The 15,782-nt window shown below is 39.7% G+C and overlaps 1 protein-coding gene across 1 annotated transcript in view; it reads right to left on the reverse strand.

Moving 5' to 3' along the window:
• Positions 1-1,872: 1,872 nt before the first annotated feature.
• Positions 1,873-15,782, reverse strand: part of LOC108612289 (LON peptidase N-terminal domain and RING finger protein 2) — a 32,534-nt gene continuing 18,624 nt past the window's right edge. The window contains exons 3-7 of the mRNA XM_089469221.1: positions 5,841-5,959; positions 5,641-5,778; positions 5,083-5,584; positions 3,889-4,775; positions 1,873-3,815 (exon numbers count right to left, since the gene is read on the reverse strand). Coding sequence (XP_089325347.1) covers positions 3,561-3,815; positions 3,889-4,775; positions 5,083-5,584; positions 5,641-5,778; positions 5,841-5,959 — 1,901 coding nt within the window. The 3' untranslated portion in view covers positions 1,873-3,560. The remainder of the gene's footprint in view (positions 3,816-3,888; positions 4,776-5,082; positions 5,585-5,640; positions 5,779-5,840; positions 5,960-15,782) is intronic.

The following is a 15,782-nucleotide window of genomic DNA, read 5'->3' on the forward strand; positions in this document are numbered from 1 at the left end:
ATTCATAAATCAATTATTTAAGATAATAATCTTGTACTCTGAACTTTAGGAAACTGATATATCACAAAACTATTGAAACACAATATGAATTCTTCATTCTTGCAAGTAAAATACTCCCGATTATATTTATGCTCTCTAAGAGCATCCATAAGTCATTCACTGGAGCCTCGCAGCATCTTCATTCCGTTATCTTTTGCGTATGCAAATGAGCGCTATGAATATTTCATAAACGAAGCTGCGAAGCTCACACAGATATAGACGCAAAAGAGCTGACATCCAAAATTCGGAGAAGAAACATTGAAATAACCTTAAAAACGGATTCGTAACTTGGGATAGATATGCGTACTTTGTAAACTTTTTTTTTTTTTTTTTGGCATATCAAATGATCGATGCAAATGCGACTTGAAAGTTTCATCAATCAGCATTTTGATCAGATTTGGACTCTATATATTTCGTATTTATAATATGCTGAAGTAATAGTTGCGATTTGCATATTGCACAGCGGAATTTCGTTTATCGAGTTTTATTGGGGTTTATGCAAGACAGGATATATTGAGATTGTATATAGTGCAGTGCCCATATATATATATATATATATATATATATCGGAGCAAGTGTTAAATATTTATGGACCGTAGCCCGGCAAATCGTATGCCTTGCATTTCAGCACTATCAATGCTTCTACTAGCTGGCTTTTCCATTTTCTCGTAGCGTTGAACTCCAAAGTCGAAGGCTAGATGCCAGATGCTAAGTGCTACATAGGCGAATGCATTGCAATATCATTAAACCCAAAAAGAATAACAAAAACAAGCCAGAATTGTGCAACGAGGCGTAACGGACAGCATAATACTCGCTTACGGCACGACAGGGCAACAGAAATTGATAAGGAATTTGATTGATTTTCCGACATTCGATATTATATGGATCTATTTATAGGATATTTGTTTGTAGAGAAGAATTATATAATTGAAGGGCAGTTGTAAAATTATTGTAGTTAATATATGCTGCAAGAGAGATCGAAAATCATTCCAAGAAACTCTAATAACTGTAACTTCCATTGTTTTACGACTAGCGTGTAAATTTGGATCTATTAATAGAGAACTTTTCTACTGATAATGGTACAATGCTTTCAAGGCAGAACTATCTGTCAATAACATGCCAACCTCTGGTATTTCCTCAGTTCTTTTCCATCTCTCCCATCTCTAGGGCAACATAACTATGATAACTTCTTTTATTCTATATTATAACATATATTCTAGATATTGCAAAAAGAATATATGTAATAATTGCCAATTTGTTGAGTTCATACTGGATGAGTTAAATAAAGTGTTGTTTTAAGACGAGAGTACGCAGGATAAGTACTTCCAAATTTAATTTGAATTTATTTACAATTAAGTTCATATATATTAATAAAAAATTTCTAAAAGCGCAAAGCCAATATACCCCTTCCAGTTGCTGAGCTCACGAGCATACAAACTCTTAAGACTGCTTCGGGGAGTCTGGAGAAATGAGTATATATAACATATATATCCCACATTTCAAGACGGCAACCTCAATAACAACAACAGAGATTACATAAAGCCAATATACTCCGCCCACTTCATCTAACGGGCAGGAAAAGAAAAGTTGAAGCAAAACTGTACAATTTTGTGACTTGGCGAATGTGAAAAGTTTTTTTTTCCTATTTAGTCGATTTCTTAAAAAAAAAAAACCTAAGAAACGCGAATTAAAAATCAATTGAATTTTTTATCATTTATATATCGAAGATATTCTTTTTATTTGTATTTTTGTTGTTATTTTCTCTTTTTTTCGTTTATAAATTAGACACAAAAAACGTTTACAAATTATGTTTGAAATTTCTTTTCGTTTTGCTGTTTTTTTTTTTTTTTTTTAGATTTTTTTCTTTTTTTTTTCTAAATTTTAGATTGTATAAAATTACATAGCTAGGTGCTAAATGTGTGTGTGTGTATTAAAATTAAATTCGTGATCGTATAAGAAGAAGATGCTTGTCTATGCTCGTTTATAAGGCGTAAATTTAACAAAGTCCTAACTATATACAAGTACCATTATATATGTATGTATATATATATACATATTTGTAGTTAAATGAGCTGACTGGCAAAGCAAATTGTTGTTTTTAAAATTCATTTGCTTTACAAATACAAAAACAGAAGAGCAGAAAAGAAAAAAAAAAAAAACAATTTAAATGAGGCATGAGGCATTGGCTTAAAGCTAATTAAATTAGTTTAATTACTATTTAAAGTTTGTCGTGTGTGTGTGTGTGTGTTTGGGTGTTATGTTTATAGGAATGCGGACTTTAGATACAGATACAGATATAGATAAAGTATATATGCATATACATACATACATATATATATATATATACATATACATACATATATATATATATATATATATATAAGCATTTATAAGAATATATAACTTGAATATAGTTTAACAAAGAGAGAGATAGAGAGAGAGATAGAAAGAGGAGAAAGAGGGACACAGTTTGTGTGAAAGAGACATCTATAGAGTTTACTTAGAAAGGAAATCTAAAGCCAAATCGTTTGCAAAAGGAAAAACATGAAATTCTACCTACACGCTCTTCCTCTTCTTCTGCTGCTTATTATTATTTTCTATTTTTATCGTTTTTAGTTTTTGTTTATATATATATATATAGAGTATATAACAAAGAAAAAATAGGTTTGCAGATTGTCTTATAGTTCCAGCCGCTTAGTCTAGGAAAAAAAAACATAGAATTTAAGAAAAAAAAAAAAAAAAAAACTCTCAAGGAGTTTTCTCTGCTTTTTTTTTCTCCTCTTCATTCATTTCAAAAAAGTTTTCTTGGCCTTTACATAGTTTTGGTATTTCCCTTTAAAAAATTTGTGTTGTAGAAACCATGAGTTGTTGTTATTCTTGTTGTTGTTGTTAAAGTTACTTTTTTGCTGCAGAGAATTCAATCTAGTTTACAGTTTTAGTTGATTTTGGAATGTGTTTTTAGTTTGCTTTTTTTTTACAACGGTTTCAACAAGTTACATATGGGGTGGCTCTCTAGATTGTTAGGGGCGCGACTTTTGATTGTATGTGTAGTATATATATACTCGTATATGTATATACAGATATATGGATAGTTATATAGTACTATATATGTATTGTAAATCTCTCTCATTTGCTACACACATCGAGTTCAACGTTTACACACATTTAGTTTACAGTATTTATAGCTACAGTTGCTTAACATTGCTAGTTAACAGTTACAGTTATAGTTAAAGTTAACAGCTAAAAGCTAATAGCTAACAGTTACAGTTACAGTTACAGTTGCTACTGATAATTTGGTTCTGCTAAGTTAAATATATATATAGATCTATATATACCTTTTCGTTTTGGCCCCTAGGATAACAGTTAAAGTGTAATACGAATGGCTTTTAGACACAGAATTTGCTTTTACACATTGAGAAACGCTTCAGACACCCGACTACGGCTACAACCTAGCGCTATTCACATACATATACCATCTATATATAACTAAAGCTAGATCTATGATTCGAGGGGCTGCTGCACTACACGAGCAGCTCCTCGTCTGTGTGTGGCTCGGCGTACAGGCAGCACTCGTCGCCGTTGGCTGCCCCCTCATCGACGGCCACCTGCTCCTCGCAGTCCAGGCTGAGATCATCGTGCGGCTGCAGCTGCGACTGCGACTGCGGCGTCTGCTGCTGCTGCTGCGGCTGCCGCTGCCTGAGCTCGCGCAGCCAGTCGAGCGTCTTGTCTATGGCACGCAGACGTTTCATCAGCGACGTCGTGGCCAAGATGTCCACCTGATAGGCGAGAGCGAGAGAGAATGGGAATTAGTTGAAGGAAAATGGAAATTCTCCGCCAATTTGCACTCACCTTCAGCTGCTGGGAGAGCGGCAGCAGCGCGATGATCCACCAGGCCCAGGCGGGTCCGTCAGTGATCAGCTCCCAGCTGTGCTCGAGCGGCGGCATTTGGCCATAGCTCTGGAGGATCTCGTGCTTCTGCTCGCTGCTCAGACTCTCGAACCAGACAATGGCCTTGGCCAGCACCAGGGACTGGAGCGTGGCCAGCGACTGCACCTGATCGATGGCAATCGGCTCGTCGTAGATGTACTCCACCTTGGCCGTCTCATAGCCATCCTTTTCGCTGCGCGCCAAGATCTTGAAGCGCTTGCAGCCAATGGTGCTCAGTATGGAGCAGCCGTCGCCCAGCAGCACACAGTCCCTGATATCCAGAATGGTGCCCACGTCATAGTAGCGCGACTTGCCGTTGTGCGGCTGGACGATGCCGAACGTCTTGTCGCCGGACTCGAGGGCCCGTCGCACCATCAAGCGATAGCGCGGATCGCAGACGAACAGCGGACAGGGCACCGAGGGGAAGGCGGCGGTGCATATGAATACGGGCACCGACGGCTCCTGGTCGATCTCCTGTCGAAATCTGGTTTCGTAGTGGTCTGGAATGAATCGTTTCATTGCGGCTTCTAGGAATTTCGTAACTGGCCGCTTGGCCAGCGCAAAGGGTACTGGCGAGGATGAGCCCTGATACAGATTATTGACATTTAGTTCCACAAGTGGTGACATGCACAATGGACACGAGGAGTTGTAATCCATGCAACGATCCAAGCATACCAGACAGTAGGTGTGTCCACACGGCGTCACCACCGGCTTCCACAGCGTGCGACAGCAGAGCACGCAGTCGAAATCGCTGGCATCAATCAGCTGACTGCCCACCGACACCTGTCGCTGCTCCGAGCTATCCAATTCTGTAGTAGAGAACGAGAGAGAGAGAGAGAAAGAGAGAGGGAGAAAGAAGGAGAGAGTGAGGTTTGATTAGAATTAAAACTTAATATGAATCGCTTTTTCACATACTGAATTCGTATTAAATAGTTGATATATTTAGTATTTTACAAATACCAAAAACTAATTTTGTTAGTATTAAAAAATATATATATTAGGTTAATTCCTAACGTTCTCATTCATCAAATACTTAAATTTATTCCACCTATTTTCATTTCTATACCTTTTGGTATTTTTCTTGGTATTTTTAGTAATTTTTGGTAATTAACTCACTTCTCAGTCGCTGCAGCTCCTGCTGCGTGCGTTCCAGGACGTCGCTGACCAAACGACTGCAGCGTCCCGTCTCGACCGTCGCGGCTGGCGTCAACTGCGCTGCCTGCGCCGCTGCCCATTTTCTGCGGCAATGCTTGCGACTGGCACGACGACGCGCCTGCAGCTCGAACTGCTTGGCGCTGTGCAGCTGATCGTACACCTGGCGCGGATCGATGTAGTCGAGCGCGCTGGGAAACAGAAAGTCGCCGTCCATGGCCGCTGCCTCCACCACCTCCTCCTCGTCGTCCATGATGTAGTTGTCGTAGTGCTGCTGCTCGCAGCTCAGACTGAAGTCGTCCTCCACATCGTCCAGGTGCACATGGTGATGATGCTGTTTCCTGCGGCGACGCAGCTGTTCCCAGAGCAGAGTGTACGGCGCTTTGCTGCGCTGCTGCTGCTGCGCAGCCAGCGAGGGCAGAGAATCACGACTCTTGGGCGTTTGAGCCAAAAGACGTTGCAGAATCTGAAAGAAAGAACTGCAATTAATTAACTGTAAACAGAATAGAGTTGTGGACTCACCTTGGCGAGATCATGTTGAAAGATTTCCGAATTGCTGAGATTTGTATTTCTGTCCAGGCAAATGGCCAAGAAGCCATTGAGCAACGCCTCCTCCAAGCGACCCAAGCCGCTCAGGGCCAAGGCACGCAGATAGTGAGCCTGCAAGGGAGAGTTGAATATGAGCAACTGTAGCGAGTGATCACTGTAGTGGGTGGTCTTACCTTGGCTGAAGTGCAGCGCGTTCTGAGCGCATTCTCAATGTCCGCCAGGGAGCTCTGATAGTGGCTCAGCTTCAATAGGACCTCAGCGCGCAAGCAGAGACTCTTAAAGTTGCTCGGCACTAGAAAGAAGAAGCGAAAGAAACTATTAGAGAAATTCATAAACAAAAACTTGTATGCTAATTGTTGCTTAATGGGCGCCAACTAATGAAAATTCAAACGAAATCGCGCACTTAATGTCAAACGGCTAGAAAATTAAAACGAACATGAAAATGAAAATGTCAAAATCTGACAACGTTTTTGGAGACGATCGCTTGCCAAGCAAATGCAAATATATATATATCTACATAAACACTCACACACACACACACAATATACATCTATATCTATAAAAGAAACCAAGCAAAAACACCCACCCCGCCACCCAACTAGCCGAAATAGCAAATTTTACAATTAGTTTGCTGTCGCCGCTGACGTTGACGTTGACGTTCACAGCGCTGCTGCCGTCAAAGCACGGCACGCGCCTGTTAACTAACATTAGTTACACTATTACACTATTAGCATGTTGCCAGCATTGTTAGCACATGAAATGTTGCGAGCTGTGCTACTGTTAGCTTAACATTCATTTGAATAATGCCAGCAACATGTTGCGCCCGCACTTAACAGCGCTCTAGAAAGGCGCACTGCTCCCACACACCCAGCAGCGCGTTAACATTATAAGAGTAAATTCATGTTGGCGCTCTTCAACCAACGGATGCGCGCTCTTGTGCTGTTAACTGTTAAGAGCCACAAGGCTGAGGCATCTGTTAAAAAACGCGATTATGTAGCCTAACATTACGCAACATAAAAACAGCGCTACGTAGATATCAATATATGTGTGAGTGTGTTTGTTAGCCCCCTACTTGCGGTTGTTGTTGTTGTTATTGCAGTTGTTATACAAAATGTTGCAAAAAAAAAGTGATTACATATCAGACAATATCCAAAATGCAGGCTGCAGCTCATCGCCAGCTTCAGCAAAGATTTGCATTTTGATGTTGTTACAACATTGAATATGTTGCTTGTTGTTGTTGCTGTGGTCCAAGTGTTATTCATGTTTTTGATTATGTAAAACACGCATTCGAAATGTTTGTCAATATTTTCCTTTTTTTTTCTGCCCCAAATTGATGTCAAGTATTTGTCTGTCTCTCCCTCTCCCTCTCTCTCTCTCTCTCTGTCTTACACTCTTTGCCCATGTGCGTGTGTAGGTGTTTAGGTGATAATAGCTAGCTAGATAAGACCAGGTAAATTGAGGATGTGAGCTGGGGCTAAGTGTGCTTGCGCTATGCGAATTATGCAAAAAGCAATTTGGCCTACGTTGACAACCAATTAGATAACGCTTATAGATTGATGTATATATTACGATCGAGAATTGTTTAACTTTCCATGAATGTGGCAAGCAATAACAGTTAGTTAACAATATTCACTTTAAATTTATTTAAAAGCGGTTACTTTCAGCTTGAAATTTTACATTAGCTAAATGTATTAGATTCCTTACATTAATTGATCAATCATAACGTTGGTAAAAATATAGTTAATTGAAAAACTATTTTCTTACAAGGAACTTAGCGCAAAAAAGATTGAAATCTATATAATTTGCAGGACTATACAAAATATTAACTTATATAAATTTTCCCTTAAATAAGTTTCACTTTCTCGCTTTGAAACTTGTAGACAACTAAATTGCTTAAGGCCTAATTGACTTGTTATGTAACAAGAATTATGCTACCAGAAAAGCCTCAAGAACATAACTGGAACAAGTAAAATCATGTTTCAGCTAAATAAATGAAAAGTTCTATATAGCAAGACGAATGCAGGCAGCACGCAATATATATAGATATAAATATATATACTATGCATATATACATATATCTCATTGCTAAGGCTGCCGACTTCCCGTTCGATATAGTCAGCATGCTTATAAACGTAATTGCCTTCAACAACAACAACAACAACAAAACAACTCGAGCAAAAATTCAATTAAAATGCAAAAGGCAGCATTGCGCCTCTTGTTGCTCTCGCTGTTGCTGTTGTTGTAGTTGTTGTTGTTGTCAATTTGCACTTATTAGAGAATTTAACGCTAGCCAAGCACATAGCATACCATAGAGAGATAAAGACAGAGAGAGAGAGAGAGAGAGAGAGAGAGAGAGAGAGAGGAAGGCCATGGCGACTCCCTCGCATCCTACGCTTGATCATTTTTCCGTAACGCTGCAGACAATTTAAGCCCAACTGTTGATAAATTGCATTTGGCTGCAAGATAGTCGAGCTATATATATAAATAATATATATGTATGATGTAGTTGCAATCTGCATATACATACACACACACATATCAAATAGATATGTGTGTGTGTGTGTTCTCTTGGCCGCATTGAAATCAGATTTCGTCACGTACATTAAAAATGATTTTGCGAATTGCGAATTTCGCTTTATTCTCGCTGATTGCATAAGTAGCGCAGCAGCAACAGCAACAACAACAACAGCAACAGCAACAGCAGCAGCAACAGCAACAACAAAAATATGTAGATTAAATTAAATTTTATTACAAATCATACAGTTGCAACAAAGTTGCTTCGTTCTTCTTCTTCTCATCTCCCATTCTCGACTTCCGCTTTGGCGGCTTCTTTGCTTCGTTGGCTCAACTGTGCTTAGAAACTTGCCCACAATTGTTTGCCTAGATCAGCGTACTAAATGCGCTATATGTCTCAAAACTTAATTGTGCACAATGCGAAAAAGAAACACGAGCACATAAAAAATGGGAAAAAAGCGTCGTTAAACAATTTGCTAAAAATAAATGTTGCGTATACGCCGCATGCTCCCGTCGCCGCCGACTGCTGGGCACAGGCTTTGATTATGCTCTGTGCAAATACACACAATGCAAATACACGCACACACACACATATCTATGGGGAGACTAGACACACACACACACACGCACAGTTGGTTCATTATGTAAAGCCCACTGAGGGAAATAAAACGCGCAAAGCTGGAGCCAAACTGACCCAAATACCAACAAAAACTGAATGCCCATTAAATTGCGCCACAAGTATAAATGTGTGTGTGTGAGTGTGTGTGTGTGTGTAGTGTCTCTGTGTGTGCTTTAAGGGGGCTGCTTGTTAAGGGCGCTAACTTGATGCTGCGAGCAACAGCAAACAGACAAAAGACAAAGCAGCTGCAGGGTATTCAAATTACAATTCTTGTTGTTGTTGCTGTTGTTGTAGCTACTGCTATTTGCTGTGTTTGAGTTGCTATGTAATCAAATATAGTTAAGAATATATATATGTATATATGCTTTATATAAGTCTGCCTAGCTAAAACTTACTTTACAGCTTAGAAGTCGAACGGAATTTAATAAAAGTAAACAAAGCCAATATAACCTTTGCGCTTTAGACCTCAACTATGACTATAAAATATATAAACAAAATAACTAGCTAACAGATTAGCACATAAATCTAAATACAAATGCTTGCCAAATGCCGTTTCCTGCTCAATCCTGTGTTGATTAAAGCACACGATAAATAATAAATAAGAATGCAGACATTAAAAGCTAATCTCTACAGAAAGAGTGAAAGAAAGAGAATCATTAAGTAAGTGACAAAGACAAAGCGAGCGACAGAGAGAGAGAGAGAGGGAGGGAGAGTTACGCTTTAATGCCGTTTTGGCATTGGCATTGGCATTATACTAAAAGCAGGAAGCAAAACGCTTTGTTAGCGCTGCGCGGCTCGACTCGGCTCGGCTCGACTATTAAACGTTTCATTTGCCACAGAATTGCAAGAGTTCATTAATTATGCTTGTCTTTCCTTTCCGCTCTCCCTCTCTCTCTAGAGACAGTGCGAACATTGTGAAATTGTTCAAATGCAACAACATTTTAATTATTTCACTGACAGGCGATTGCACTTGAAATGCAATGCGAATGGCTGCACAGCGCGCGGCACACGCGGCGTATGCGTAATTCGTATATCTATTATATAATAATATATCTATTATATAATATATATCTATAATGCACTGTATATTTAGACATTCTTATCTATGCATTACACACATTTCACCTGACATTGGCCAGGAGGAAATGCATCAAATAATTCGATCTATATATAAACATGAAATGACAATGAATTTTCGTGCTTCGCTGCTCGATTTTCATGACATTCTCAGAGCTCCCATTTTCCATGATTTTCATGTTTTGGGGGGCAACAAAAAAAAAAACAGAAGAAATCTTTGAGCACATTTTTCTACTATCGTTTGCGTCATTTCTTTCGGCTGTGCGGGCGTGGCCAACGCCCACGAACAGGCGGCTCAAATGTCAAAGTGAACAAAAAATGCAAAAAAAAGAAGAAGAAGAAGAAAGCAAATAAATAGAAAAAAACTGTGATACCAGCTCAAATGCCCCTGGGCAGCTAAGACTCAGCTATAGACTCGTAATATATATATAAAATAATTTTAATAATTATATTTGTATTTACAATTTATATTATGATTTGTTCTCATTATCATTTTCTTCTCTCTCTCTTTCTTTTTATTTGCATTCGAATTATTATTATTCAAATCATCATCAGCATTAAAAATTTGCTTTCTCTTTCTCCTTAACTTTCGGTTTTTTTTTTTCTTTAGCGTATTTTAACTTCGCTCATCTCCAGCTCTTAGCGCCGCGGTAATATTCTCGTTTGGCTTTATCGAAGCGTAAAGATTCTATCTGCGGCCAAATGTCAATTTAACGCCTGCGGGTTCAAGCCAAGGTCAACGGGCAGCAGCGAGAAGTTGCTCTAAACGCTGCTCAATAGAGGAGCGGAGAGACGGAACTAGGAAAGCTGAATCTGATTTGCGTCTGCGTTTTCCACAGGTGATTGACCGACCCACACTCGGGCGGCGCCAACTGTCGGCTGCTTTTCATGAATTTCCATTTTGTTTTGCGACGCAATTTTATTCAACAACAACAACAACAGCAGCAACAACAACAACAACTGGTTGCGGGGGCTGCAACATTGCGTATGCGTCATTTGGCAACGACCACAGCAGCTACAGGCAAAATCAAATAGACATACGAGCAGGCACACACACGCACACACACATACGCACACGCACACAGTCTCACAGCAGCACAGTTAAACTCCAAGCTGAGCTAAAAATCATTTCAAGGTAAGCCAAACAAATAAGCCAAAAGAAACAACAACAGCAACAAAACAAACAAGTAGCAGTGCTCCAGTGGGCAGTAGCAGGCTAAGAGATACCCTGCTGGCAATACAATTGGCTATATCACAGAGATGATAATACACAACCTAATCAATGAAATTAGCTTTGCAATCAACATAAGTCTAATTAGACTAATTAGCACTAATATCATTCATCAGCAAAATTATTATTTATAATTAAGCATTTCTTCTTAATTAATAAGTTGTGCGTAGTTAAATTAACATTATAATTATAATCATGAGCATTGCAAAGATTATTATGATTGACATTTTTAATATCAATATCATTATCATTATCATAATCATTATCATTTTCAATACTGCATAATTTATTACCCGAAAGCTGCTCTTGGCCTTGGCTAACATACATTCCGAAACAGTCAATATACCCCATATTGACTCATTTTAGCTTCAGTTGCGTGGTATTGAAACAATCTCCCAATAAATGTTATATAAGCGAGTTGTTGCTCAGCCAGCCGCAACCTTCAAGCAATTCAGAGCGTTAACAACAACAGCAACAGTAACAACAGTAACAGCAGCAGCAACAACAACAACAACAACAATAACCGACAACAATTTACACACGCAAATTAAAAATATGAATTTAGATTTCTTTGCTTGTAAACACAAATTGCAAATTTCAAATTGCACTCAAAATCCAAACTAAAACAGAAATCCACGAAAAATTTGCAAATAAATTTTGTTGCAAACTGTTCAAATTTGCAACTAACTGTAAAATGTTAGCATTGAATAAATAACTCGCTTTTTATGAGGCGCAGAGCACAAATTTTCAGCTGGAAAATGAGCGTGCAAAAGCAACAGAAATTGCTTCAATGAGCAGCAACGTTGGCGTCGAAGTCGGCGGCGACGTCGACAGCGCAGCAGCGAACTGTGTTCAAGGTCAAGCAGGCTAGGCAAAAGAGTTGCGGCAGAGTTACACGCAAAGAAAACGGAGTGGAGTTGCTGCTGAATCGTATTAAAATTGAGAAAGCGGTATTTTTTTTTAAGTAATTAAAAGTTAAAATATAGATAAATCTTAATTTTTTGTGAATTTTACAATTTTAAATAATATTTAATCAAAATTATTATTACTATTATTATTTTAATTAAAATAAGCAGGCAGAGAAATATTTAGTTTAGTTTTACAATTTTATATAATGTTTGCTTGAGTTTTTATTGATTTTTATTGTTGTTAAATATTGCTTTAGGTATAAAATACTTTAACAAACTTTATCAAGTTTAACTGTGTAATTGCAATTGTTATTTTGTTTATTTGTCATGCATTATTTGTAACATATATATCCGTTTTTAGCAACAAGTTTAAGCTTGACATATTTTTCATTTTATTTTGTTGTAACTTTATTTTCTCACTTTTCATATTTGTTTCGAATAGCCTCGACTGGCTTAGCCCCCCTCCTTTTCTGTCAGTGCAGCCGTTAGTCTTGGTCATTTGTTTCTCTATTGCGTTGGCTTCCTCTTTATACAAATATATATACATATATATTTATTTTATTTTATTTTCTTGTGCAACTTGTGCGAGGCATTAGATAGAGTTCAGTTGTTTTTATGGGCATTTTTACTGCATGTTGTTTTGTTTCCATTCTGCTGCCTCCTCTTAGATAGTTGTAAAAGCTAAAACATTGTGTGCAGTCGAGTGTTCTTGTTGTTGTTGTCGCTGTTGTTGCTAAAATCTAGCTGCTTATGCAGTTGTGACAACAAATGGCAAAAGACCAGCAAGTCGACAGCTGCAAAGCCCCCACGCGCAACAAACAACAAGAAACAGCAACAACAACATTTCAAGTGGACTTCGCTGATTAGCAATAAAACAGGCCACGCCCACAATGGCCTTTTGTATCAAGTTGCATATGCAGAATGTAAAATAAAGACATACCAAAGGGAAATATATATAGATGTATGCATATATAGTAGAAAATCATTTAAAACTATAGCAGACTCTAAAAATTATTTAATTATTTTTGTTCTTCGTGCTCCTAATTTCCTTTTTGTAGAGTATTTGGGTTCGTCTTATCGCATTTTGTTTGCATTGCGGCGCCTTTGTTGTGGGCAACACACTGGCGCAGCGCATTAGCCTGGTGCGCTGAGATATGGCCGCGCTAGCCGCAGTAACTTCTACCACAAGCCACAATTTCCCCAGGCCCCAAGCCCCCCTCGCACGACTGTTAGTTATGCCATATGTTGTATATTGACTTTGCGCAGGCATTTGCCATATGTTGCTGTTGACATTTGATAAATGTTCTATGTGCGTGTGTTGCCGACACACACATACAGCGACACATGCACAGAGAGCGAGACACAGCTACACTTCCACTTCCGGACCGTGGTCAGGCATTTTTGACGCGCAGTTAATTGATTTCTGAGACCCCCAGTCGAACAACAACAAAGAACTGTCGACACATATGCGCAATAATCCACTTAAACTACCAACAGCAAGAGCAGAAGGGGAGAGGAGACGGCGTAGGTTCTTTGATTCTGTCTATTTTTAATGTTGAATTATTTTTGGGCAGCTGCACAGACTTAAACGACAGCTCAAGAGAACGCGAGCAACGCTCTTGCGCTCGCTTATGTAACACTCTACAGAGACGCGAACAGCCCCTAACAGAAGCCAAAAGAGACGCAACGAAAATCGACAACAACAACTGAAGTGACACTAAAACCGGCTTTTTATGCAAAGCTGCCAAAAAAAAAGGAAGCAAAAAGAAATAGTGAGTCGACGAGGGCAGGCAAGTTAGGCAAAAGCATTGCGTGAGCGTAAGCTTGTGCAACAACAGCTACCACCGCTGTGAGAGCGATAGAGCCAAGCGAAGAGTGCAGCCGAAATGAGATGTATGCCAGAGCAACACAGCAACAGTGGTTAATGTGAGAGCGGCAGAGGCGCACGAAGAGTGCAACTGGGACGAAATGTCTGCTTAAGCAACACAGCAACAGGGCCAAAGAGCGCGATTGCTGCAAGAGAGCGCATAATATTAAGAGCGGGAGAGCGAAGGAGTGAGCTTCGAGTGAAGTGGCGCAAGCTTGGCTTATGTCAAAATTTGACAGTTGCTCTGCTGGCGCTCTTTGTTACTGCGGCCAAAAAAGTATGTCAAAGTCAAACGTCGCTGTCGCAGCTGGCGCCGGCATCGCAGTCAGCGCTGACGCTCAGTTACTAAACATTGCCTTTGTTGTTGCTTTTGTTTGCTGCTGCCGCTGCCGACGTCATTTTTATTATGTTTGTTTGGTAAGTGGAGCTCTGGTTATGTAAGCCCAGCAGCAAGCAGCAGACAGCAGCCAACTGTTGGCCATCGTCGCCGTCGCCGTCGTCGTCATCGTCAGTTTTTTTCATTTCTTGCTCATTCGTTACGTTAAGCATAAGCCTAAGCTCGCCCGCTTGCCAGCCACCCGCTCTCCTCGCGTTCATGTCTTAGCCTTTTGTCTTTTTCACGCCGTTGTTTTTCAGTCCGTCGCCCCTGCAGCTGTCCCGTTTTAGCTCATTTGTTTGTTGCCAATTTCAACGCTTGACTTTTGCGTCGGCGGCGACTGAAAATTAAATCGTGATTTGTAAATGCGCTCAATTTTTCGTCTCGCTTGCCTTTTGAGAGCAGCAGCAGCCGGGGGCGTGGGGCGGGGGTCAGCAACAACAGCAGTGAATTTGGCAATTTTGTAATAAGTTTTTTTTTTCTTTCTTTCGTCTGTGTGGCGATTAAATAATCAACAATGTGGCAACGCGGCAACAGGCGAATGGGGCTGAAAAGTGATTGTTGATATCTTGTGTCATTCTCCAGTGTTGTATAATTGGCGTTTATTGCGACGTTTCAGTTACTGCTGCTGCTCCCGTTGCTGCTTCAGAGTTCTTTAAACAAAGTTGTTTTTGCAGAGCTGAACTAATTAGCTTTTTGCTATAGTCAGCGCCTTTTAGCCGAGCTGTGATGTAATAAGACAAGTAGACATATATGCATTTACATATGTATGTGTATGTGTGTGTGTGCTTATGGAAGTTATTGCTGCTTGTTCTCAATGAATACGTAACGCACTTTGTCAGCCCCCCTTTTTCTGTCAAGCTAAAAGCTTCTTTTTCATTTAATTTGCCGCACTGAGTACTTTCCTTGCCTGGCCTACCTTTCTCTTCTTCTTCTTCTAGCAACCACCTGATATTCTAGCGGCAACTGTTGCATAACTTGCGGCGTATGTGTGCGTGTGCGTGTTTGTTCAACTGTGTGTGTTCTCTTTGATAGCTCATTTTGTATGGCAAATTGAAATGCTACGCCTTCGTTTTGTTTTGGTTTTGTAATTTTTTATGACTGAACTTTGCCAGTGCTGAACAAGCTGCACTTTGAACTCGCCTTTGGCTGGGCGCCTTGTGTTTGTTAAGCTGGGTAAATGGAAATGGAAATGCAAATGCCAAAAGCTTTGCGATTGCCCAACAGATTGATAGGGCAGCGAACCTGGTCTAATAATGCCTTAAGCCAGATCTGAGTTAAGCACTTTGTTGGCTCGTGTCTATTACTCAATAATAGATATACATACAAATCTGCTTGTCTGTGTGTGTGTGTATGTAAAAGGCAAATTGCAATAGTCGCTGATTGCCGTTAAATCGCTTACAGTTACAGCAGCGATAAAGCGAACATGAGCAGCAGCAGCAACAATAACAAGCAGCTGCATACGGCCCGCCATTTGCTTTGCGAGCTACGTTCTATGACATAACTGTAATTCAAACTCGCGA

Source organism: Drosophila arizonae, chromosome 4 (genome assembly GCF_054131065.1).
Source record: "Drosophila arizonae isolate 15081-1271.41 chromosome 4, UAZ_ARI_1.0, whole genome shotgun sequence".
NCBI lineage: Eukaryota > Metazoa > Arthropoda > Insecta > Diptera > Drosophilidae > Drosophila > Drosophila arizonae.